The sequence below is a fragment of the Bufo bufo genome, chromosome 1 (genome assembly GCF_905171765.1).
Source record: "Bufo bufo chromosome 1, aBufBuf1.1, whole genome shotgun sequence".
Classification (NCBI taxonomy): domain Eukaryota; kingdom Metazoa; phylum Chordata; class Amphibia; order Anura; family Bufonidae; genus Bufo; species Bufo bufo.
Window position 1 is genome coordinate 23,280,592 of NC_053389.1, and position 27,267 is coordinate 23,307,858.

At 43.9% G+C, this 27,267-nt stretch overlaps 1 protein-coding gene across 3 annotated transcripts in view; it reads left to right on the forward strand.

Moving 5' to 3' along the window:
- LOC120992292 (phospholipase A2 inhibitor 25 kDa subunit-like) overlaps positions 1-27,267 on the forward strand; it is a 598,293-nt gene that overhangs the window by 500,368 nt on the left and 70,658 nt on the right. Inside the window, exons 1-2 of one of the 3 annotated variants that reach the window (XM_040421197.1) lie at positions 6,043-6,152; positions 26,529-26,645. The exons of 1 other annotated variant lie outside the window; for it this stretch is intronic. In XM_040421197.1, coding sequence (XP_040277131.1) covers positions 6,101-6,152; positions 26,529-26,645 — 169 coding nt within the window. In that variant the 5' untranslated portion in view covers positions 6,043-6,100. Of the gene's footprint in view, positions 1-6,042; positions 6,153-26,528; positions 26,646-27,267 lie in introns of those variants that run through there. One more of the 3 variants, XM_040421206.1, reaches the window with a different exon arrangement.

The following is a 27,267-nucleotide window of genomic DNA, read 5'->3' on the forward strand; positions in this document are numbered from 1 at the left end:
GATAGAGATAGGAGGGATGATAAGAGGAAGGAGGACGAGGACAAGCGGCGATGCCGTTTGATTCCGCTAACTTTTTCAAACTGGATGCAGGCGTTCGTGATCCTGGCCAGTGTCATTGGGGAAAAGGCGACGGAAAATTGTTCTGTGCTTTTCTGTTACCTGGATGCAATAGGAGAGGCTTATCGGACATATGGGGGGATGGGATGGTTGCGGTACGATGAGCAATTTAGACAACGAAAAGCGTCTCGGTCCACCATCCGGTGGGACCATAAGGACAACGGATTGTGGATGAGGGTGATGGCTCCGGTCAGGGGGGGGGGGCAGTCCTTTCCAGGGGGAGCCTGGGGTTCTGGGCAAGGGCAGTGCTCGGCGGCCTCGCAAAAGGGTTTATGCTTCCTGTTCAATGAAGGGGGATGTAAGTATGGTGACAAGTGCAAGTTCAAGCACGAGTGTTCCTCATGTGGAGGGGGTCATGGAGCACAGCGGTGCTTCAGGCGTCGAAAAGGGAAGAGCGATTCGGCTGGAAAAGGGGCAGACGCCCATCCGGGTAACCGAGATGGTACCCTTCCTAAAAAGGTATCCGAATGTGGCAGCGGCGGGTTTTTTGTTGTCGGGTTTTGAAGAAGGTTTTCGTATCCCGTTCGTGGAGGGGGAAATTTTGCAAGAGTCTAAGAACTTGTTGGTCGGCGAGGGAGCTTCCAGGGGTGGTGACGTAAAAATAAAATAAAGAGGTGGCATTGGGTCGCATGGCAGGCCCCTTCAAGGATCTGCCGATGCCGGATTTGCGGGTATCGCCGTTGGGGGTTGTACCAAAGAGGGTACCTAATAAGTTTCGCCTTATACATCACCTATCATTTCCGAAGGGAGGTTCGGTTAATGACGGTATCGCGCCGGAGTTGTGTTCGGTGGTGCATACGTCGTTTGATGAGGCGGTTCGTTGATGAGGCGATTCGTTGGGTTCGGTTTTATGGGCAAGGGGCTTTGCTGGCGAAAGTAGATATTGAGGCGGCGTTCCGTCTTCTACCGGTTCATCTGGATTGTCAGCACTTGTTGTTTTTTTTTGGGGACGAGGGTTTTTTCGTGGATCGCTGTTTGCCCATGGGTTGTTCGGTTTCATGTTCCTATTTTGAGAAGTTTAGTACATTTTTGGAATGGGTGGCAAGGGAATGGTCGGGTTGGGGTTCTATTATCCATTATTTGGACAATTTTTTGTTTATTGGGCCGCCGGGGTCGAAGGGGTGCTCGGTGATGCTGCATTCATTCAAAGTTATGGCACAACTGTTTGGGGTTCCTTTGGCGTCGGAAAAGACGGAGGGTCCTGCGACTGCTCTGAGTTTTCTGGGGATAGTCATTGATACGGTGGCTATGGAGTGTCGGCTGCCGGACGACAAGGTTGAGGATCTGCGAGGGGTGCTCGCGGCGGCCTGTCGGCGGAAGAAGCTGCGTCTGCGGGAATTGCAGTCCTTGCTGGGAAAACTCAACTTTGCCTGTCGGATTATACCCATGGGGCGGATTTTTTGTAGAAGGTTGGCACAGGCAACAGCGGGAGTTCAGGCCCCTCATCACTTTGTACGGCTTACCCAGGAACTCTGGGGGGATTTGTGGGTGTGGGCTTCCTTTTGAAACTGTATAACGGCCGGTCTTTGTGGATGGCGGAGGGGGTGTTGGCAGCGGATCTTGACCTTTTTACGGATGCGGCTTGGGGGTGCGGGTTTGGGGCCTACTTACAAGGTCGTTGGTGTGTAGGGGAGTGGCCTACGCAATGGCAGGAGGAGGGCTGGGTGAAAAATCTGGTGTTGCTGGAACTCTTTCCCATTGTGGTAGCGGTGTGCATTTGGGGGGAACATTTCAGGAACAGGAAGGTGCGATTCCACTGTGATAATTTGGGGGTTGTGGAGGCCATTAACCGTGTTTTTGCCTCTTCACCGCCGGTTGTCTGTTTGCTTCAACATTTGGTTTTGAGTTGCTTGTCGTTGAATGCTTGGATTGTAGCGTCCCATGTACCAGGGGTGAGTAACTCAATTGCAGATGCTTTGTCTCGTTTTCAGTGGGAGCGTTTCCGGGTGCTGGCACCAGAAGCGGACATGCAAGGAACGAGTTTCCCGCAGGAACTGTGGAAGCTGCCATTTGGTCGGCTGGCGACTTGGTGAGGGGATCCCTGTCGGGGGAGAGTTGGGTGGCGTACGACAGGGCTTGGGGATTATGGGAGGAATGGAGGGAGCATTTTCAGGGGTGCGGGTTGGAGGAAGGGTCTATGATGTTGCTTTTTGTGGGGCACTGCAGAGAGGAGGAATGGTCAGTGTCCAGAATGAGTAAGTTTATGGCAGGGGTGGCTTTTGGTTGTAAGGGTCGGGATATAGTGGATGTGACTAAATCATTCTGGGTATTGCAGGCTTTGAAGGGTTGGAGGAGGCGGGCACCGGGTGGGGATCGGCACAGGCCGGTTTCCTTTGAGTTGTTAGGGGAGATGTTGGAGCAGTTGGAAAAGGTCTGTGTATCAGTTAGTGAAGTTAGGCTGTTTAAGTTGGCTTTTTCATTGGCTTTCTTTGGTGCATTGTGCATTGGAGAATTGATTAGCCTGAGTAAGTGCAGAGCAGGGGGACTGCAGGGTGAGGACGTGGTTTTATTTCAGGACAGGGTGGAGTTTATTATTCGGCGGTCGAAAACGGATCAGTTGGGCCGGGGTTGTCGGGTGTTTTTATATCAGGTGGCTGGGTCGGATGCGTGCCCAGTTCAGTGTCTTAGGAATTTTTGGGGGCAGGAGGTTGGGGGGAGCGGACCGTTGTTAGTGCATGATGACGGGTCCTTCCTTTCTAGATTACAGTTTATAGCGGTATTTCGAGCATGCTTAAAAGGGCTGGGCAGGGACCCAGCGTTGTTTGGGGGGCATTCATTCCGGATCGGTGCTGCCACCGAGGCGGCTAGGAGAGGATTGAGTGAAGAGGCCATTCGCCACATTGGGCGATGGGAGTCGCTGCGGTTCCGGTCCTATGTTAGGCCGGCGTTGTTATAACGGGGGGGGAGGGGTTAGTGTTGTTGGGCTGAGGGAACGGGTGGGGAGCTGTTCTTTTCTGCCCGGTTGACATATTTTATTTTGTGCTTCTTACAGGTGGTGTGGCGTGCCTGGTGTGGATTATGGGGCACTCGTACGTGTTTTGGGGAGTGTTGCGAGCAGCGGTCAGGCCGGATGGAAGGCAGTTGGGCTTTTCTAGGGAGGTGGCGGTGGTTCGTTGGTTGGGGATTAGAGGTATGTTGTGGAGCCGGGTTCTTCCAGAATTTTACAATTTTACAAAGTTAGACTCGTATCCGGGGGTTTTGGTGTTACACGTAGGGGGTAACGATTTGGGGGGGCGCCCTTTTCGCAAGCTTATGAGGGACATAAAGTTCGATTTGCTGCTCAGTGTCCTGGTATGGTTACGATCTGGTCGGATATGGTGCCGCGTAAGCAGTGGAGAGACGCTAGGTCGGTAGAGAGGTTGAACAAAGCCCAGATAAAGGTTAATAGGGCGGTGGGCTGGTTTGTGGTGAGGAATGGCGGTGTTGCAGTCCGGCATAGGGAGCTGGAGGCGGGAGAGGGGTCTTTTTGGAGGGCGGATGGGGTTCATTTAAACGCGGTGGGTATTGACCTGTGGTGTTCAGGAATACAGGATGAAATTGAGGTGGCTCTGCGGGTGTGGCGGGACGCAAGGAGGTGAGGCGTCACCCCCCTGGGTCATGGCGGGGGTGGGTCCTTGGAGTTGGTGGTTATGGTGGCTCTGGCGTGGTGGGGAGGGAGCCAAAGGGGCTCTGGACTCCCCAGGTATTGGATGTTAGGGTGTGATATGGCGGGTATCTGCCCCACGGTTGTTGCCCATGGTTACTGGTTCTGGCGTTTATCGGCTGGAGGTAATTTAATTGAGGGCATGGGCTGTTATCCGTCAGGTTTTACGGGGCTCCAAGGACCCTCTCCGTGCTGGGCATGTTTCTCTGTGGTCTGGAAGTTTTTTTCTTGGGCTGGGGGGCCTTCAGGTGGGAAGGCCTTGGATTGGTTATGTTATATGTTATTTATGCTTAAATTATTATTATTAATAAATAAATGGCTGCTGTGGCCAATAAAATCCACCGGAGGAGTTGTGTCTTTATTTGGGGAAGGAGGGGCGAGTGGGAGGTAAAACGACTCGACAATACGTTGGTTATGTGCACTGTAAGTTCTGCCTGCTTCTCCTCCTTCTCCTCCTTCTCCTCCTTCTCCTCCCTATCTGCTGCTCAGTCTCTCCCCCTGAACTCCCCTCCTCTTCCTCTCTTGTGGGCACCCACGTGACATCCATAGACACGTCATCATCGTCCCCTTCACCACCACTGACATTAGAGATCTCGGAGTAGGCAGCAACAGCGGGGACCACCCTCCTTGGTCTGATCTGGGCACTGTCGTCAGACTGCTGGGTGGCGACCATTGATACCTCCTCTTCCTGATCAGATGCCAAGAATGGCTGTGCATCGGTAAGGTCTTGGAATGTATTGGAAAATAATTCATCTGACTCAAGCGGAGGGGATATGGTGGTGGTGGGGTCTTTGGGGGTGCACACAGCAGGTGCAGATAGAGAGGATGAGGAGGGTGCAGAAGTGGAAGGCTGAGTGAGCCACTCAACCAAGCCTGGTGCGTCCTTTGACTTAATCGCACGCACCTTCTGCAAATTCCCAAGTAGGCTCCGGCCTGGTGCACCTGCCCTACCCCCAACCACCCCTGCGGAATGGCCTGCCTCTTCCTCTGCCTGTCATTTTCAAAATGACCCTGTGACAAAAGTCCCTATTGAAGAGCAGTATTTGTGGAAGAAGGTATATCACACCCCTGCCTCAATCAGTTTTTTTGGGGGGCAACTGGTAAATCACACCAAATTATTTGTTCCAATACCGTTTGTCACTATCTGTAGCTGAGGTAAAGCAGCTAAACCGCAAACAAATGCTGCACTACCCAAATGCACTATATAGAAAGTATATTATTGGTATATAACACCCCGCTTTAATCAGTTTTTTTGGGGGGGGGGCAACTGGTAAATCACACCAGTAGAAATTATTTGTTCCAATAGCGTTTGTCCCTCTGTGTAGCTGCAGTATCGCAGCAGAACCGCACACAACTGCTGCACAATACAAATGCACTATAATATCATTTCTATGTTAGAAAGTATATTATAAGTATATTACACCCCTCTGTGTATCACACCTATCGATAGCACACCTATACCAGTCCTTAAAAGGACTTTTGTGGCCCTATTAGCTAGCGTTTGGTGTCCCTAACAGTCTGTCCCTGCTCCACACAGCAACCTCTCCCTACACTGGCAAAACACTGAATGTAAAATGGCGGCCAGATCAGGTCTATTTATAAGGTAGGGGGTACGTCCATGTGCTGAAACGTCTCAATTGGCTGTCCTGTACCACCTGATGGATGTGTCATGGGTCAAAGTTCTTCTCAATGTAAAATAATATGGCGCCGGCGGACATCGCCATATATTCACCTGTTTGGCGAACCGCAAACAAGCAAAGTTTGCCGCGAATCGACCGCCGGGCGAACCGCAAGGCCATCTCTATCTGACAACAGACAGTGGACTGTAACTTAGGTGTAAGTGAGACCCCTGGTGGCCATGACTACAGCTTTTTCAGGTGGATGCAGGCAGATTTTTCAAATGAAGTTATTTAGAAATTTCCTGTATCCTTAATTAAATGAAATTACATTGTGTGAAATTAGAGTGACTCTTTAACGTTTCTCCACAAACCTAAGGTGCTATACAGAACCACAGTAATGTAAGAGGAGGTCAAGTTTGTTTCGTTCCTTGGTAGGAAGAAATGGATGCAAATGAGCACTTAACAAGCTCTACCTCTAATGCCACCAGATGTAAGGCAGCGATCCTATAAGTCAGTGTTTGACCCTCTAAATAGACCCTGAGACATGACCTGAATATTAAGTAAGCCAGGCCCCACCTGGACATGCCTGAGAAAGTCGTATATATTCCAGGTTCCCACTCTAGGAATTTAGGATCCTCCCATGTCACTCCAAAAGCAATAAATTGACCCTCGACCAAGGCTCCCTCATCTCACATTACGACCTGTCTTCATGAACTGAACCATGAGCTCCCTGTTTGGAATTCTCTGCCTCCTCTCGGCTCTTGCAGCAACAAGTAAGTTTTCAGAGAGTTAAAATGTATAGATGTGAAGGCACACTCTCATCTGGTAACGGTGGAATAGTTGTTTGAATTTTTTAAAAATAATAATGTATTTAATTATATTCTTGACATACAAACAGGAACAGTTTTGTATACTGGGGAGGCTGTTCTATAGACTAGGTTGGAAAGTGCTGAGTATAAGCTGCGTATATATAGTGTTGCATGCAAGCTGAGTACATATACATACTTGGTATGAGCGGAGTACAATATAGTGCTATACGCAGACTGAGTACATGAAAGTGCTATGTGTGAGCTGAATACATGGAAGGGTTAAGTACAAGCTGGGTCCACAACGATAATTGATGTGAACGGAGTACAACGAGTTATAAATTGCGAACTAAGTACATCAAAGTGCTATGTGCAAACTAGATGCATAAAAGGTATTATAAAAACAAATTCAATGTATGGGAACCATTGGTTGCGGTTGCAGGTGCACTAAAATGGAGTCCAGAGAATAAATGAAAAATGATGAGGAACGTAAATGTCACATAGATTGAACGTTTGCTGTCGATACCAGAATGTTATGGTTTATCAATTGAAAGGAGTTCCAGTCGTGAAAATTCTCACTTTATACGGAGGGAACAATTACTCGAGCTCTGCTGGTTCTGTTGTATGCCACATTTACATACCTATGTTATATGGTTTAATTGCTGGTAGGTAATTCAATATTCAGTTGCAGATATGCAGGGCTGTATCTGTTTCAAAACTGTTATAACATTGGTATGTAAATGTTGCATACAACAGAACCATTTAATATAACAAAAACAAAGACAGGCGCACTCTGCGGTCTTACTAAGCCCTCAAACTGGTGTTAAAATTGAGAGATTAGCCAACATGTCCTACGTGAGGACATGTCTGAGCCCGAGCAGTGTGTAGAGGTGTAGAGGTGTAGAAACTCCTAGTCTGAATGTGCCTTTATTTCCATCCACAGGCAGCATTCTGGTGCACATGTGAGGCCCGGGCTATATCAGCCAGTCTTGGGTGGGGCTCAGAGCTCTCTGCCTCCTCCCATTGTATGCATGGTCACATGCTGGAGGTAACTGGGAGATTGCTTTGAGTCGGACCTTGCGCTCCTGTAATTCGCCCACTGGCTCCTGGTATTGCCCATACGGCCCAGGTAGGTTTAGCGTTAGGTCCCGAGCTACTTGAGAAACCTTGGCGTGGTGCTCGGGCTCAGACATGTCCTCACGTAGGACATGTTGGCTAATCTCTCAATTTTAACACCAGTTTGAGGGCTTAGTAAGACCGCAGAGTGCGCCTATCTTTGTTTTAGTTATATTAAATATACTGCTTATCACATCCACACATTTGCTATCCTGTGTAGGATGTCCATTGTGGTACTTGTGGTCCGCTGCGGCATCCTCCATTGTATGCATTTTTGCTGGGGATTGCCATTAGCAGCGGACCACAAGTGCAGGATCTGCCCCCGGTATAGATGCACCACTGCATATAGGGTTGAGCACCTGCTGCTTTTTAATACCACGCCAATTAGTAGTTTGTATTTACAACAGAACCAGCAGAGCTCGAGTAATTGTTCCCTCCGTATAAAGTGAGAAATTTCAGGACTGGAACTCCTTTCAATTGATAAACCATAACATTCTGGTATCGACAGCAAACGTTCAATCTATGTGACATTTACGTTCCTCATCATTTTCCATTTATTCTCTGGACTCCATTTTAGTGCATCTGCACTGAACATCTATGTGTACCGCAACCAGTGGTTCCCATACATTGAATTTGTTTTTATAATACCTTTTATGCATCTAGTTTGCACATAGCACTTTGATGTACTTAGTTTGCAATTTATAACTCGTTGTACTCAGTTCACATCAATTATCTTTGTGGACCCAGCTTGTACTTAACACTTCCATGTATTCAGCTCACACATAGCACTTTCATGTACTCAGTCTGCATATAGCACTTTATTGTACTCAGCTCATACCAAGCATCTTTTTGTACTCAGCTTCAATGCAACCCTATATATACGCAGCTTGTACTTAGCACTTTCCTGTACTCAGCTTGCATATAGCACTTTAAACCTAGTCTATACGACAGCCTCCCCAATATATAAGACTGTCTACCCAATTTGCACATAGCACTTTCCTGTACTCAGTCTGCATTTAGCACCTTAATGTAGTCAGCTCATATCAAATATCTTTGTGTACTCAGCTTGTGTCCAACACTATATGTACCCAGCTTATACTCAGCACTTTCCTGTACTCAGCTTGTGCCCAACACTATATGTACCCAGCTTATACTCAGCACTTTCCTGCACTCAGCTTGTGTCTTACACTATATGTACCCAGCTTATACTCAGCGCTTTCAAGTACTCAGCTTGTGTCTTACACTATATGTACCCAGCTTATACTCAGCACTTTCCTGTACTCAGCTTGTGTCTTACACTATATGTACCTAGCTTATACTCAGCACTTTCCTGTACTCAGCTTGTGTCCAACACTATATGTACCCAGCTTATACTCAGCGCTTTCCTGTACTCAGCTTGTGTCTTATACTATATGTACCCAGCTTATACTCAGCGCTTTCATGTACTCAGCTTGTGTCTGACACTGTATGTACCCAGCTTATACTCAGCGCTTTCCTGTACTCAGCTTGTGTCTTACACTATATGTACCCAGCTTATACTCAGCGCTTTCATGTACTCAGCTTGTGTCTTACACTATATGTACCCAGCTTATACTCAGCACTTTCCTGTACTCAGCTTGTGTCCAACACTATATGTACCCAGCTTATACTCAGCGCTTTCCTGTACTCAGCTTGTGTCTTACACTATATGTACCCAGCTTATACTCAGCGCTTTCCTGCACTCAGCTTGTGTCCAACACTATATGTACCCAGCTTATACTCAGCACTTTCCTGCACTCAGCTTGTGCCTTACACTATATGTACCCAGCTTATCCTCAGCGCTTTCCTGTACTCAGCTTGTGTCTTACACTATATGTACCCAGCTTATACTCAGCACTTTCCTGTACTCAGCTTGTGTCTTACACTATATGTACCCAGCTTATACTCAGCACTTTCCTGTACTCAGCTTGTGTCCAACACTATATGTACCCAGCTTATACTCAGCACTTTCCTGTACTCAGCTTGTGTCCAACACTATATGTACCCAGCTTATACTCAGCACTTTCCTGCACTCAGCTTGTGTCTTACACTATATGTACCCAGCACTTTTCTGTACTCAGCTTGTGTCCAACACTATATGTACCCAGCTTATACTTAGCACTTTCCTGCACTCAGCTTGTGTCCAACACTATATGTACCCAGCTTATACTCAGCGCTTTCCTGCACTCAGCTTGTGCATTACACTATATGTACCCAGCTTATACTCAGCACTTCCCTGTACTCAGCTTGTGCCTTACACTATATGTACCCAGCTTATACTCAGCACTTTCCTGTCCTCAGCTTGTGTCTTACACTATATGTACCCAGCTTATACTCAGCACTTTCCTGTACTCAGCTTGTGTCTTACACTGTATGTACCCAGCTTATACTCAGCACTTTCCTGTACTCAGCTTGTGTCTTACACTATATGTACCCAGCTTATACTCAGCGCTTTCCTGTACTCAGCTTGTGTCTTACACTATATGTACCCAGCTTATAATCAGCACTTTCCTGTACTCAGCTTGTGTCTTACACTATATGTGCCCAGCTTATACTCAGCGCTTTCCTGTACTCAGCTTGTGTCTTACACTATATGTACCCAGCTTATACTCAGCGCTTTCCTGCACTCAGCTTGTGTCCAACACTATATGTACCCAGCTTATACTCAGCACTTTCCTGCACTCAGCTTGTGCCTTACACTATATGTACCCAGCTTATACTCAGCGCTTTCCTGTATTCAGCTTGTGTCTTACACTATATGTACCCAGCTTATACTCAGCACTTTCCTGTACTCAGCTTGTGTCTTACACTATATGTACCCAGCTTATACTCAGCACTTTCCTGTACTCAGCTTGTGTCCAACACTATATGTACCCAGCTTATACTCAGCACTTTCCTGTACTCAGCTTGTGTCCAACACTATATGTACCCAGCTTATACTTAGCACTTTCCTGCACTCAGCTTGTGTCCAACACTATATGTACCCAGCTTATACTCAGCGCTTTCCTGCACTCAGCTTGTGCATTACACTATATGTACCCAGCTTATACTCAGCACTTTCCTGTACTCAGCTTGTGCCTTACACTATATGTACCCAGCTTATACTCAGCACTTTCCTGTACTCAGCTTGTGTCTAACACTATATGTACCCAGCTTATCCTTAGCACTTTCCTGCACTCAGCTTGTGTCCAACACTATATGTACCCAGCTTATACTCAGCGCTTTCCTGCACTCAACTTGTGCCTTACACTATATGTACCCAGCTTATACTCAGCACTTTCCTGCACTCAGCTTGTGTCTTACACTATATGTACCCAGCTTATACTCAGCACTTTCCTGTACTCAGCTTGTGTCCAACACTATATGTGCCCAGCTTATACTCAGCACTTTCCTGTCCTCAGCTTGTGTCTTACACTATATGTACCCTGCTTATACTCAGCACTTTCCTGTACTTAGCTTGTGTCTTACACTATATGTACCCTGCTTATACTCAGCACTTTCCTGTACTCAGCTTGTGTCTTACACTATATGTACCCAATTTATACTCAGCACTTTCCTGTACTCAGCTTGTGTCTTACACTATATGTACCCAGCTTATACTCAGCACTTTCCTGTACTCAGCTTGTGTCTTACACTATATGTGCCCAGCTTATACTCAGCACTTTCATGTACTCAGCTTGTGTCTTACACTATATGTACCCAGCTTATACTCAGCACTTTCCTGTACTCAGCTTGTGTCTTACACTATATGTACCCAGCTTATACTCAGCACTTGCCTGCACTCAGCTTGTGTCTTACACTATATGTACCCAGCTTATACTCAGCACTTTCCTGTACTCAGCTTGTGTCTTACACTATATGTACCCAGCTTATACTCAGCACTTTCCTGTACTCAGCTTGTGTCTTACACTATATGTACCCAGCTTATACTCAGCACTTTCCTGTACTCAGCTTGTGTCCAACACTATATGTACCCAGCTTATACTTAGCACTTTCCTGCACTCAGCTTGTGTCCAACACTATATGTACCCAGCTTATACTCAGCGCTTTCCTGCACTCAGCTTGTGCATTACACTATATGTACCCAGCTTATACTCAGCACTTCCCTGTACTCAGCTTGTGCCTTACACTATATGTACCCAGCTTATACTCAGCACTTTCCTGTCCTCAGCTTGTGTCTTACACTATATGTACCCAGCTTATACTCAGCACTTTCCTGTACTCAGCTTGTGTCTTACACTGTATGTACCCAGCTTATACTCAGCACTTTCCTGTACTCAGCTTGTGTCTTACAATATATGTACCCAGCTTATACTCAGCGCTTTCCTGTACTCAGCTTGTGTCTTACACTATATGTACCCAGCTTATAATCAGCACTTTCCTGTACTCAGCTTGTGTCTTACACTATATGTACCCAGCTTATACTCAGCACTTTCCTGTACTCAGCTTGTGTCTTACACTATATATATGCAGCTTATACTCAGCACTTTCCTGCACTCAGCTTGTGTCTTACACTATATATGCCCAGCTTATACTCAGCGCTTTCATGTACTCAGCTTGTGTGTTACACTATATGTACCCAGCTTATACTCAGCAATTTCCTGTACTCAGCTTGTGTCTTACACTATATGTGCCCAGCTTATACTCAGCGCTTTCCTGTACTCAGCTTGTGTCTTACACTATATGTACCCAGCTTATACTCAGCGCTTTCCTGCACTCAGCTTGTGTCCAACACTATATGTACCCAGCTTATACTCAGCACTTTCCTGTACTCAGCTTGTGTCCAACACTATATGTACCCAGCTTATACTTAGCACTTTCCTGCACTCAGCTTGTGTCCAACACTATATGTACCCAGCTTATACTCAGCGCTTTCCTGCACTCAGCTTGTGCATTACACTATATGTACCCAGCTTATACTCAGCACTTTCCTGTACTCAGCTTGTGCCTTACACTATATGTACCCAGCTTATACTCAGCACTTTCCTGTACTCAGCTTGTGTCTAACACTATATGTACCCAGCTTATCCTTAGCACTTTCCTGCACTCAGCTTGTGTCCAACACTATATGTACCCAGCTTATACTCAGCGCTTTCCTGCACTCAACTTGTGCCTTACACTATATGTACCCAGCTTATACTCAGCACTTTCCTGCACTCAGCTTGTGTCTTACACTATATGTACCCAGCTTATACTCAGCACTTTCCTGTACTCAGCTTGTGTCCAACACTATATGTGCCCAGCTTATACTCAGCACTTTCCTGTCCTCAGCTTGTGTCTTACACTATATGTACCCTGCTTATACTCAGCACTTTCCTGTACTTAGCTTGTGTCTTACACTATATGTACCCAATTTATACTCAGCACTTTCCTGTACTCAGCTTGTGTCTTACACTATATGTACCCAGCTTATACTCAGCACTTTCCTGTACTCAGCTTGTGTCTTACACTATATGTACCCAGCTTATACTCAGCACTTTCCTGTACTCAGCTTGTGTCTTACACTATATGTACCCAGCTTATACTCAGCACTTTACTGTACTCAGCTTGTGTCTTACACTATATGTACCCAGCTTATACTCAGCACTTTACTGTACTCAGCTTGTGCCTTACACTATATATACCCAGCTAATACTCAGCACTTTCCTGTACTCAGCTTGTGTCTTACTCTATATGTACCCAGTTTATACTCAGCACTTTCCTGCACTCAGCTTGTGTCTTACACTATATGTGCCCAGCTTATACTCAGCACTTTCCTGTACTCAGCTTGTGTCTTACACTATATGTACCCAGCTTATACTCAGCACTTTCCTGTACTCAGCTTGTGCCTTACACTATATGTACCCAGCTTATACTCAGCACTTTCCTGTACTCAGCTTGTGTCTAACACTATATGTACCCAGCTTATCCTTAGCACTTTCCTGCACTCAGCTTGTGTCCAACACTATATGTACCCAGCTTATACTCAGCGCTTTCCTGCACTCAACTTGTGCCTTACACTATATGTACCCAGCTTATACTCAGCACTTTCCTGCACTCAGCTTGTGTCTTACACTATATGTACCCAGCTTATACTCAGCACTTTCCTGCACTCAGCTTGTGTCTTACACTATATATGCCCAGCTTATACTCAGCGCTTTCATGTACTCAGCTTGTGTGTTACACTATATGTACCCAGCTTATACTCAGCACTTTCCTGTACTCAGCTTGTGTCTTACACTATATGTGCCCAGCTTATACTCAGCACTTTCATGTACTCAGCTTGTGTCTTACACTGTATGTACCCAGCTTATACTCAGCACTTTCCTGTACTCAGCTTGTGTCTTACACTATATGTACCCAGCTTATACTCAGCACTTGCCTGCACTCAGCTTGTGTCTTACACTATATGTACCCAGCTTATACTCAGCACTTTCCTGTACTCAGCTTGTGTCTTACACTATATGTACCCAGCTTATACTCAGCACTTTCCTGTACTCAGCTTGTGTCTTACACTATATGTACCCAGCTTATACTCAGCACTTTCCTGTACTCAGCTTGTGTCCAATACTATATGTACCCAGCTTATACTCAGCACTTTCCTGTACTCAGCTTGTGTCCAACACTATATGTACCCAGCTTATACTTAGCACTTTCCTGCACTCAGCTTGTGTCCAACACTATATGTACCCAGCTTATACTCAGCGCTTTCCTGCACTCAGCTTGTGCATTACACTATATGTACCCAGCTTATACTCAGCACTTTCCTGTACTCAGCTTGTGCCTTACACTATATGTACCCAGCTTATACTCAGCACTTTCCTGTACTCAGCTTGTGTCTAACACTATATGTACCCAGCTTATCCTTAGCACTTTCCTGCACTCAGCTTGTGTCCAACACTATATGTACCCAGCTTATACTCAGCGCTTTCCTGCACTCAACTTGTGCCTTACACTATATGTACCCAGCTTATACTCAGCACTTTCCTGCACTCAGCTTGTGTCTTACACTATATGTACCCAGCTTATACTCAGCACTTTCCTGTACTCAGCTTGTGTCCAACACTATATGTGCCCAGCTTATACTCAGCACTTTACTGTCCTCAGCTTGTGTCTTACACTATATGTACCCTGCTTATACTCAGCACTTTCCTGTACTCAGCTTGTGTCTTACACTATATATACGCAGCTTATACTCAGCACTTTCCTGCACTCAGCTTGTGTCTTACACTATATGTACCCAGCTTATACTCAGCACTTTCCTGTACTCAGCTTGTGTCTTACACTGTATGTACCCAGCTTATACTCAGCACTTTCCTGTACTCAGCTTGTGTCTTACACTATATGTACCCAGCTTATAATCAGCTCTTTCCTGTACTCAGCTTGTGTCTTACACTATATATATGCAGCTTATACTCAGCACTTTCCTGCACTCAGCTTGTGTCTTACACTATATATGCCCAGCTTATACTCAGCGCTTTCATGTACTCAGCTTGTGTGTTACACTATATGTACCCAGCTTATACTCAGCACTTTCCTGTACTCAGCTTGTGTCTTACACTATATGTGCCCAGCTTATACTCAGCGCTTTCCTGTACTCAGCTTGTGTCTTACACTATATGTACCCAGCTTATACTCAGCGCTTTCCTGCACTCAGCTTGTGTCCAACACTATATGTACCCAGCTTATACTCAGCACTTTCCTGCACTCAGCTTGTGCCTTACACTATATGTACCCAGCTTATACTCAGCGCTTTCCTGTACTCAGCTTGTGTCTTACACTATATGTACCCAGCTTATACTCAGCACTTTCCTGTACTCAGCTTGTGTCTTACACTATATGTACCCAGCTTATACTCAGCACTTTCCTGTACTCAGCTTGTGTCCAACACTATATGTACCCAGCTTATACTCAGCACTTTCCTGTACTCAGCTTGTGTCCAACACTATATGTACCCAGCTTATACTTAGCACTTTCCTACACTCAGCTTGTGTCCAACACTATATGTACCCAGCTTATACTCAGCGCTTTCCTGCACTCAGCTTGTGCATTACACTATATGTACCCAGCTTATACTCAGCACTTTCCTGTACTCAGCTTGTGCCTTACACTATATGTACCCAGCTTATACTCAGCACTTTCCTGTACTCAGCTTGTGTCTAACACTATATGTACCCAGCTTATCCTTAGCACTTTCCTGCACTCAGCTTGTGTCCAACACTATATGTACCCAGCTTATACTCAGCGCTTTCCTGCACTCAACTTGTGCCTTACACTATATGTACCCAGCTTATACTCAGCACTTTCCTGCACTCAGCTTGTGTCTTACACTATATGTACCCAGCTTATACTCAGCACTTTCCTGTACTCAGCTTGTGTCCAACACTATATGTGCCCAGCTTATAGTCAGCACTTTCCTGTCCTCAGCTTGTGTCTTACACTATATGTACCCTGCTTATACTCAGCACTTTCCTGTACTTAGCTTGTGTCTTACACTATATGTACCCAATTTATACTCAGCACTTTCCTGTACTCAGCTTGTGTCTTACACTATATGTACCCAGCTTATACTCAGCACTTTCCTGTACTCAGCTTGTGTCTTACACTATATGTACCCAGCTTATACTCAGCACTTTACTGTACTCAGCTTGTGTCTTACACTATATGTACCCAGCTTATACTCAGCACTTTACTGTACTCAGCTTGTGCCTTACACTATATATACCCAGCTAATACTCAGCACTTTCCTGTACTCAGCTTGTGTCTTACTCTATATGTACCCAGTTTATACTCAGCACTTTCCTGCACTCAGCTTGTGTCTTACACTATATGTGCCCAGCTTATACTCAGCACTTTCCTGTACTCAGCTTGTGTCTTACACTATATGTACCCAGCTTATACTCAGCACTTTCCTGTACTCAGCTTGTGCCTTACACTATATGTACCCAGCTTATACTCAGCACTTTCCTGTACTCAGCTTGTGTCTAACACTATATGTACCCAGCTTATCCTTAGCACTTTCCTGCACTCAGCTTGTGTCCAACACTATATGTACCCAGCTTATACTCAGCGCTTTCCTGCACTCAACTTGTGCCTTACACTATATGTACCCAGCTTATACTCAGCACTTTCCTGTACTCAGCTTGTGTCCAACACTATATGTGCCCAGCTTATACTCAGCACTTTACTGTCCTCAGCTTGTGTCTTACACTATATGTACCCTGCTTATACTCAGCACTTTCCTGTACTCAGCTTGTGTCTTACACTATATATACGCAGCTTATACTCAGCACTTTCCTGCACTCAGCTTGTGTCTTACACTATATGTACCCAGCTTATACTCAGCACTTTCCTGTACTCAGCTTGTGTCTTACACTATATGTACCCAGCTTATACTCAGCACTTTACTGTACTCAGCTTGTGCCTTACACTATATATACCCAGCTAATACTCAGCACTTTCCTGTACTCAGCTTGTGTCTTACTCTATATGTACCCAGTTTATACTCAGCACTTTCCTGCACTCAGCTTGTGTCTTACACTATATGTGCCCAGCTTATACTCAGCACTTTCCTGTACTCAGCTTGTGTCTTACACTATATGTACCCAGCTTATACTCAGCACTTTCCTGTACTCAGCTTGTGCCTTACACTATATATACCCAGCTAATACTCAGCGCTTTCATGTACTCAGATTGTGTCTTACACTATATGTACCCAGCTTATACTCAGCACTTTCCTGCACTCAGCTTGTGTCTTACACTATATGTGCCCAGCTTATACTCAGCACTTTCCTGTACTCAGCTTGTGTCTTACACTATATGTGCCCAGCTTATACTCAGCACTTTCCTGTCCTCAGCTTGCGTATTAAACTATATGTACCCAGCTTATACTCAGCACTTTCCTGTACTCAGCTTGTGTCTTACACTATATGTGCCCAGCTTATACTCAGCACTTTCATGTACTCAGCTTGTGTCTTACACTATATGTACCCAGCTTATACTCAGCACTTTCCTGTACTCAGCTTGTGTCTTACACTATATGTACCCAGCTTATACTCAGCACTTGCCTGCACTCAGCTTGTGTCTTACACTATATGTACCCAGCTTATACTCAGCACTTTCCTGTACTCAGCTTGTGTCCAACACTATATGTACCCAGCTTATACTTAGCATTTTCATGTACTCAGCTTGTGTCTTACACTATATGTACCCAGCTTATACTCAGCACTTTCCTGTACTCAGCTTGTGTCTTACACTATATGTGCCCAGCTTATACTCAGCACTTTCCTGTCCTCAGCTTGCGTATTAAACTATATGTACCCAGCTTATACTCAGCACTTTCCTGTACTCAGCTTGTGTCTTACACTATATGTGCCCAGCTTATACTCAGCACTTTCATGTACTCAGCTTGTGTCTTACACTATATGTACCCAGCTTATACTCAGCACTTTCCTGTACTCAGCTTGTGTCTTACACTATATGTACCCAGCTTATACTCAGCACTTGCCTGCACTCAGCTTGTGTCTTACACTATATGTACCCAGCTTATACTCAGCACTTTCCTGCACTCAACTTGTGCCTTACACTATATGTGCCCAGCTTATACTCAGCACTTTCATGTACTCAGCTTGTGTCTTACACTATATGTACCCAGCTTATACTCAGCACTTTCCTGTACTCAGCTTGTGTCTTACACTATATGTACCCAGCTTATCCTTAGCACTTTCCTGCACTCAGCTTGTGTCCAACACTATATGTACCCAGCTTATACTCAGCGCTTTCCTGCACTCAACTTGTGCCTTACACTATATGTACCCAGCTTATACTCAGCACTTTCCTGCACTCAGCTTGTGTCTTACACTATATGTACCCAGCTTATACTCAGCACTTTCCTGTACTCAGCTTGTGTCCAACACTATATGTGCCCAGCTTATACTCAGCACTTTACTGTCCTCAGCTTGTGTCTTACACTATATGTACCCTGCTTATACTCAGCACTTTCCTGTACTCAGCTTGTGTCTTACACTATATATACGCAGCTTATACTCAGCACTTTCCTGCACTCAGCTTGTGTCTTACACTATATGTACCCAGCTTATACTCAGCACTTTCCTGTACTCAGCTTGTGTCTTACACTATATGTACCCAGCTTATACTCAGCACTTTACTGTACTCAGCTTGTGCCTTACACTATATATACCCAGCTAATACTCAGCACTTTCCTGTACTCAGCTTGTGTCTTACTCTATATGTACCCAGTTTATACTCAGCACTTTCCTGCACTCAGCTTGTGTCTTACACTATATGTGCCCAGCTTATACTCAGCACTTTCCTGTACTCAGCTTGTGTCTTACACTATATGTACCCAGCTTATACTCAGCACTTTCCTGTACTCAGCTTGTGCCTTACACTATATATACCCAGCTAATACTCAGCGCTTTCATGTACTCAGATTGTGTCTTACACTATATGTACCCAGCTTATACTCAGCACTTTCCTGCACTCAGCTTGTGTCTTACACTATATGTGCCCAGCTTATACTCAGCACTTTCCTGTACTCAGCTTGTGTCTTACACTATATGTGCCCAGCTTATACTCAGCACTTTCCTGTCCTCAGCTTGCGTATTAAACTATATGTACCCAGCTTATACTCAGCACTTTCCTGTACTCAGCTTGTGTCTTACACTATATGTGCCCAGCTTATACTCAGCACTTTCATGTACTCAGCTTGTGTCTTACACTATATGTACCCAGCTTATACTCAGCACTTTCCTGTACTCAGCTTGTGTCTTACACTATATGTACCCAGCTTATACTCAGCACTTGCCTGCACTAAGCTTGTGTCTTACACTATATGTACCCAGCTTATACTCAGCACTTTCCTGTACTCAGCTTGTGTCCAACACTATATGTACCCAGCTTATACTTAGCATTTTCATGTACTCAGCTTGTGTCTTACACTATATGTACCCAGCTTATACTCAGCACTTTCCTGTACTCAGCTTGTGTCTTACACTATATGTACCCAGCTTATACTCAGCGCTTTCCTGCACTCAGTTGTGTCTTACACTATATGTACCTAGCTTATACTCAGCACTTTCCTGTCCTCAGCTTGTGTCTTACACTATATGTACCCAGCTTATACTCAGCACTTTCCTGTACTCAGCTTGTGTCTTACACTGTATGTACCCAGCTTATACTCAGCGCTTTCCTGTACTCAGCTTGTGTCTTACACTATATATATGCAGCTTATACTCAGCACTTTTCTGCACTCAGCTTGTGTCTTACACTATATATGCCCAGCTTATACTCAGCGCTTTCATGTACTCAGCTTGTGTGTTACACTATATGTACCCAGCTTATACTCAGCACTTTCCTGTACTCAGCTTGTGTCTTACACTATATGTACCCAGCTTATACTCAGCACTTTCCTGTACTCAGCTTGTGTCTTACACTATATGTACCTAGCTTATACTCAGCTCTTTCCTGTACTCAGCTTGTGTCTTACACTATATATATGCAGCTTATACTCAGCACTTTCCTGCACTCAGCTTGTGTCTTACACTATATATACCCAGCTTATACTCATAGAAACATAGAAACATAGAATGTGTCGGCAGATAAGAACCATTTGGCCCATCTAGTCTGCCCAATATACTGAATACTATGGATAGCCCCCGGCCCTATCTTATATGAAGGATGGCCTTATGCCTATCCCATGCATGCTTAAACCCCTTCACTGTATTTGCAGCTACCACTTCTGCAGGAAGGCTATTCCATGCATCCACTACTCTCTCAGTAAAGTAATACTTCCTAATATTACTTTTAAACCTTTGCCCCTCTAATTTAAAACTGTGTCCTCTTGTGGTAGTTTTTCTTCTTTTAAATATGCTCTCTTCCTTTACCGAGTTGATTCCCTTTATGTATTTAAAAGTTTCTATCATATCCCCTCTGTCTCTTCTTTCTTCCAAGCTATACATATTAAGGTCCTTTAACCTTTCCTGGTAAGTTTTATCCTGCAATCCATGTACTAGTTTAGTAGCTCTTCTCTGAACTCTCTCTAGAGTATCTATATCCTTCTGGAGATATGGCCTCCAGTACTGCGCACAATACTCCAAGTGAGGTCTCACCAGTGTTCTGTACAGCGGCATAAGCTTTTCACTCTTTCTACTGCTTATACCTCTCCCTATACATCCAAGCATTCTGCTGGCATTTCGTGCTGCTCTATTACATTGTCTTCCCACCTTTAAGTCTTCTGAAATAATTACTCCTAAATCCCTTTCCTCAGATACTGAGGTCAGAACTGTGTCAAATATTCTATATTCTGCCCTTGGGTTCTTACGCCCCAGGTGCATTATCTTGCACTTATCTACATTAAATTTCAGTTTCCAGAGTTCTGACCATTCTTCTAGTTTTCCTAAATCCTTTTACATTTGGCGTTTTCCTCCAGGAACATCAACCCTGTTACATATCTTTGTGTCATCAGCAAAAAGACAAACCTTACCAGCGAGGCCTTTTGCAATATCACTTATGAAGATATTAAACAAAATCGGTCCCAGTACAGATCCCTGTGGAACCCCACTGGTAACATTACCTTGTTTTGAATGTTCTCCATTGACTACAACCCTCTGTTGTCTGTCACTCAGCCACTGCCTAATCCACTCAACAATATGGGAGTCCATGCTCAATGACTGCAGTTTATTGATAAGTCTTCTATGTGGGACAGTGTCAAAAGCCTTACTAAAATCTAGATATGCAATGTCTACTGCACCTCCACCGTCTATTATTTTATTCACCCAGTCAAAAAAATCTATAAGATTTGTTTGACATGATCTCCCTGAAGTAAACCCATGTTGTTTTTCATCTTGCAATCCATGGGATTTTAGATGTTCCACAATCCTATCCTTTAATAGGGTTTCCATTAATTTGCCTACTATTGATGTCAGACTCACTGGTCTATAGTTGCTCGATTACTCCCTACTACCTTTCTTGTGAATGGGCACGACATTTGCCAATTTCCAATCTTCCGGGACGACTCCTGTTACTAATGATTGGTTAAATAAATCTGTTAACGGTTTTGCCAGCTCACCACTAAGCTCTTTTAATAATTTTGGGTGTATCTCATCAGGCCCCTGTGACTTATCCGTCTTCACCTTAGACAGCAAACTTAGAACATCTTCCTCTGTAAAGATACATGCATCAAACGATTTAATAGTCATTCTTTCTAGTGGAGGTCCTTCTCCTTTTTCTTTTGTAAAAACTGAACAGAAGTATTCATTAAGGCAGTCGGCTAGCCCTTTATTCTCTTCTACATACCTTCCGTCCTTTGTTTTTAATTTAGTTATTCCTTGTTTTAATTTCCTTTTTTCATTTATATATCTGAAGAATGTCTTATCCCCTTTTTTCATAGACTGAGCTAGTTTTTCTTCTGCCTGCGCTTTAGAAGTTCTTATAACTTGCTTGGCCTCTCTCTGCCTAATCTTGTAGATTTCCTTATCTTCATTGCTCTGGTTTTTTTTATAATTACAAAATGCTAGCTTTTTATTTTTAATGATTTGGGCCACTTCTGCTGAGTACCACATTGGTCTCCTCCTTTTTTTGCTTTTACTGACAAGTCTAATGCAATTTTCTGTTGCCTTCAATAATGCACCTTTTAAGTAGTCCCATTTCTCCTGGACTCCATGTAATCCGTTCCAGTCTGATAAGGACTCATTTATGACTAATTTCATTTTTGAAAAGTCTGTTTTTCTAAAATCTAAAACTTTTGTTTTTGTGTGGTGGGACTCTTTCACAGTTCTTATATTAAACCACACTGACTGGTGATCACTAGATCCCAAGGTTTCGCCTACAATGACATCATATACCGAATCCCCGTTTGTGAATACCAAATCCAAAATGGCCTCCCTCCGGGTTGGCTCCTCAACCACTTGTTGTAGAGATAACCCCAGTAGGGAATTTAGAATATCTGTACTCCTGGTAGAACTTGCTATTTTGGTTTTCCAGTTTATATCTGGAAGATTGAAATCTCCCATAATGATAACTTCTCCTTTCATTGTCATTTTAGCTATTTCTTCAACTAGTAGATCATCTAGTTCTTTAACTTGACCAGATGGTCTATATATCACACCTACACGAGTTACTGCATGGTTAGCAAACTGCAACGTAACCCAAACTGACTCTATGTTGGCCTCACCAACTTGTATTAGGTTAGATTTAATGCTATCTTTCACATACAGGGCCACTCCTCCTCCTTTCTTGCCTTCTCTGTCTCTTCTGTATAAAGAGTACCCTGGTATGGTTATGTCCCAGTCATTTCTTTCATTAAACCATGTCTCCGTAACAGCCACTAAATCTACATTCTCAGATGCCATTATTGACCCAAGTTCATTGATTTTTTTACCTAAACTGCGAGCATTTGTAGACAGGACTCTGAGCTTATCATTTCTTAACCTCTGTGCTTCTGACCTGTTCTGGCATTGTTTCGGGGGGCAATTGGACTCTTTTATTTTCACTCTTTTGCCCCCCCTTCCTAGTTTAAATACTCTTCCGCAAATTCTTGGAGTTGTTCACTAAGTACATTTGTTCCTTTGAGAGAAAGATGCAAACCATCTTTTTTGTACAGTTCCTTTCTATTCCAAGTAGAGCTATCATGAGAAACAAAGCCAAATCCTTGCTCTTGACACCATTTACCAAGCCATATGTTGAACTCCTTTATGCGCCTCTGCCTATCATTCTGAACATTATGCACAGGCAGAACTTCAGAAAATTAAATGGTGAATGCAAAATCCTGTACGTCATTACCAAGTGTGATAAAAGATTTTTTCACCTCTGACACTTCATTGCAAGCCAGGTCATTTGTCCCTAGATGGACAAGAACATCCACGTCCCCTTCCTGCTTTGCTTGCTTAACAATATTAATAATACGTCTTCTATCTCTTCTAGCAGTAGCCCCAGAGAGACATCTCACAAAACCATTTTCTTTAAGCTCCACACTTCTTATGATTGAATCACCCAGCAACAGCTGCATCCTTTGAGACTTCACTTTATCTTTTTTGTTGCATACATTAGACATAGGAGTCCATTGTTTCTCACCCTCTGTGCTTGAGTCCATATCCATGTTGTCCTTACATTCTGAGAGTGCTGCAAATGAATTATGGAGAACCACCGACTGTGGGACATGTCTTCTATCCACCACTCTAAGACTTCCAGAACCTACATTAACCCATCTGCCATTTCTGGGGGTCCTCTGTGGCAGTGGCATTGCAGCAGTCCTAGCTGGAGTTTGTTTAACAGATAATTTAAATATTTCAGCTTTCAAAAATGCAATTTCCTGCTGCAGTAAGGAGAACTGTCTACAGATCTGACAGCATCCGAATCTCCAAAGAGTGGAACATGAAACTCAGAGCTTTCATGTACTCAGCTTGTGTCTTACACTATATGTACCTAGCTTATACTCAGCACTTTCCTGTACTCAGCTTGTGTCTTACATTATATATGCGCAGCTTATACTCAGCACTTTCCTGTCCTCAGCTTGTGTCTTACTCTATATGTACCCAGCTTATACTCAGCGCTTTCCTGTACTCAGCTTGTGTCTTACACTATATGTACCCAGCTTATACTCAGCGCTTTCCTGTACTCAGCTTGTGTCTTACACTATATGTGCCCAGCTTATACTCAGCACTTTCCTGCACTCAGCTTGTGTCTTACACTATATGTGCCCAGCTTAAACTCAGCACTTTCCTGTCCTCAGCTTGCGTATTACACTATATGTACCCAGCTTATACTCAGCACTTTCCTGTACTCAGCTTGTGTCTTACACTATATGTGCCCAGCTTATACTCAGCACTTTCATGTACTCAGCTTGTGTCTTACACTATATGTACCCAGCTTATACTCAGCACTTTCCTGTACTCAGCTTGTGTCCAATACTATATGTACCCAGCTTATACTCAGCGCTTTCATGTACTCAGCTTGTGTCTTACACTATATGTACCCAGCTTATACTCAGCACTTTCCTGTACTCAGCTTGTGTCTTACAATATATGTACCCAGCTTACACTCAGCACTTGCCTGCACTCAGCTTGTGTCTTACACTATATGTACCCAGCTTATACTCAGCACTTTCCTGTACTCAGCTTGTGTCCAACACTATATGTACCCAGCTTATACTCAGCATTTTCAAGTACTCAGCTTGTGTCTTACACTATACGTACCTAGCTTATACTCAGCACTTTCCTGTACTCAGCTTGTGTCTTACACTATATGTACCCAGCTTATACTCAGCGCTTTCCTGCACTCAGCTTGTGTCTTACACTATATGTACCTAGCTTATACTCAGCACTTTCCTGTCCTCAGCTTGTGTCTTACACTATATGTACCCAGCTTATACTCAGCACTTTCCTGTACTCAGCTTGTGTCTTACACTGTATGTACCCAGCTTATACTCAGCGCTTTCCTGTACTCAGCTTGTGTCTTACACTATATGTACCCAGCTTATACTCAGCTCTTTCCTGTACTCAGCTTGTGTCTTACACTATATATATGCAGCTTATACTCAGCACTTTCCTGCACTCAGCTTGTGTCTTACACTATATATAACCAGCTTATACTCAGCACTTTCATGTACTCAGCTTGTGTCTTACACTATATGTACCCAGCTTATACTCAGCACTTTCCTGTACTCAGCTTGTGCCCAACACTATATGTACCCAGCTTATACTCAGCACTTTCCTGTACTCAGCTTGTGTCTTACACTATATGTACCCAGCTTTTACTCAGCACTTTCCTGTCCTCAGCTTGTGTCTTACACTATATATGCGCAGCTTATACTCAGCACTTTCCTGTCCTCAGCTTGTGTCTTACTCTATATGTACCCAGCTTATACTTAGCTCTTTCATGTACTCAGCTTGTGTCTTACACTATATATATGCAGCTTATACTCAGCACTTTCCTGCACCAAGCTTGTGTCTTACACTATATATACCCAGCCTTTACTCAGCGCTTTTATGTACTCAGCTTGTGTCTTACACTATATGTACCCAGCTTATACTCAGCACTTTCCTGTACTCAGCTTGTGTCTTACACTATATGTACCCAGCTTATACTCAGCACTTTCATGTACTCAGCTTGTGTCTTACACTATATGTACCCAGCTTATACTCAGCGCTTTCCTGTACTCAGCTTGTGTCTTACACTATATGTACCCAGCTTATACTCAGCGCTTTCCTGTCCTCAGCTTGTGTCTTACTCTATATGTACCCAGCTTATACTCAGCACTTTCCTGTACTCAGCTTGTGTCTTACTCTATATGTACCCAGCTTATACTCAGCGCTTTCCTGTACTCAGCTTGTGTCTTACACTATATGTACCCAGCCTATACTCAGCACTTTCCTGCACTCAGCTTGTGTCTTACACTATATGTACCCAGCTTATACTCAGCACTTTCCTGTACTCAGCTTGTGTCTTACACTATATGTACCCAGCTTATACTCAGCACTTTCCTGTACTCAGCTTGCATATAGCACTTTAAACCAAGTCTATAGAACAGTCTCCCCAGTATACAAAACAGTTCCCGTTTTTATGTTAAGAATATAATTAAATACATTTATTTTTTTAAATTCAAACAACTGTTCCACTGTTACCAGATGAGAGTGTGCCATCACATCCATACATTTTAAATTTACCATACCAAAAAGTTCAAAAATGGTGTACCGGTGAATGAGTACCTCTATCCATATTACAGAACTAGTTTCCAGAGAGGTTGCAACTTGTAAGACCTGAGTTACATGCATATGTTTAATATAAATAGTATATATTATGTAATATAATGCTAATAATATGAAATAATACATAATAACATAGTTTATAAGGCTGAAAAAAGACATTTGTCCATCCAGTTCAGCCTGTTTTCCTGCACGTTGATCCAGAGGAAGGCAAAATAATATAAAAGTATAGTAATAGTGGAAGGCAACAGTAAGTAACAGTAAAGCGATAATATAAAAGTAAAGTAATAGTATAAACTAACATGTACACTATAATCTTTTCTTTTTCAGTATTAACCCCCGATGCCCAGTAATCTCTTACATCTGCTCCGTTTTGTGGTGTCAGATATCAGATATTATAACAGATCGTTCTCAGACGCCGCTGATCTCAGTACATTGCAGAACAAAAGTGCAGGCAAATAACAGTGTAATAAGTAATGAATGTCCTCCTTCTTTACCATCTCTTTAGGCTATGCTCTTTCGTGTACACATTGTAATTCTGAAGAAGCGACATGCTCCGGTCCCAGCATGATCTGTCCTGCAGACAATCAGTGTGGAACTGCGTACACAGAAACCAGCGCTGGTGGTGAGTTGTCGGATTAGGTTCAATCTTTTCTACTGGTTTAACTCTTAGGGCTCTTTCACAAGAGTGTGTGCTGTGTGGAAATCACGCTCCTTTCTGGACACTGCTCGTCTTGCAGGAGCGCAGGAGATTATACTGATTTATAATACTTTGTGTCTCTGCATGACCTTACTGCTACAGAATCATAGTGACAGAGTTATATCCAGATCCAGAATGATCCTGTAGAAGGAAGAACATGCAGAGGCACACAGCATTATAAATCAGTGTAATGCCCTGCGCTCCTGCAAGACGAGCAGCGTCCAGAATGGAGGATCACGCTTACACGCGGAGTGTGATTTCTGGACTGCATGCTCTCGTGTGAAGCGTCCCTTATTAGGGTACAGCCACGCAGGATGCATTTTTCGAAGCTTGAATGGCAGGAAACTTGACCGTAGGGCCGCACCCTAATGTAATTTAAGCTTAAATGTGGTGTACAGTTCTGTAGCTTTCTAAGTCTTTGTTTTCCAGGTCATAACCCTTTTTAATACCTGTTTGCTGTCAGTGAATCTAAGAAGTATCGCAGTGTTACAAATCTCTCCGGTCTAGACAATCCTCTGTGACTTAGGCCCCTTTCACATGGGCGTCA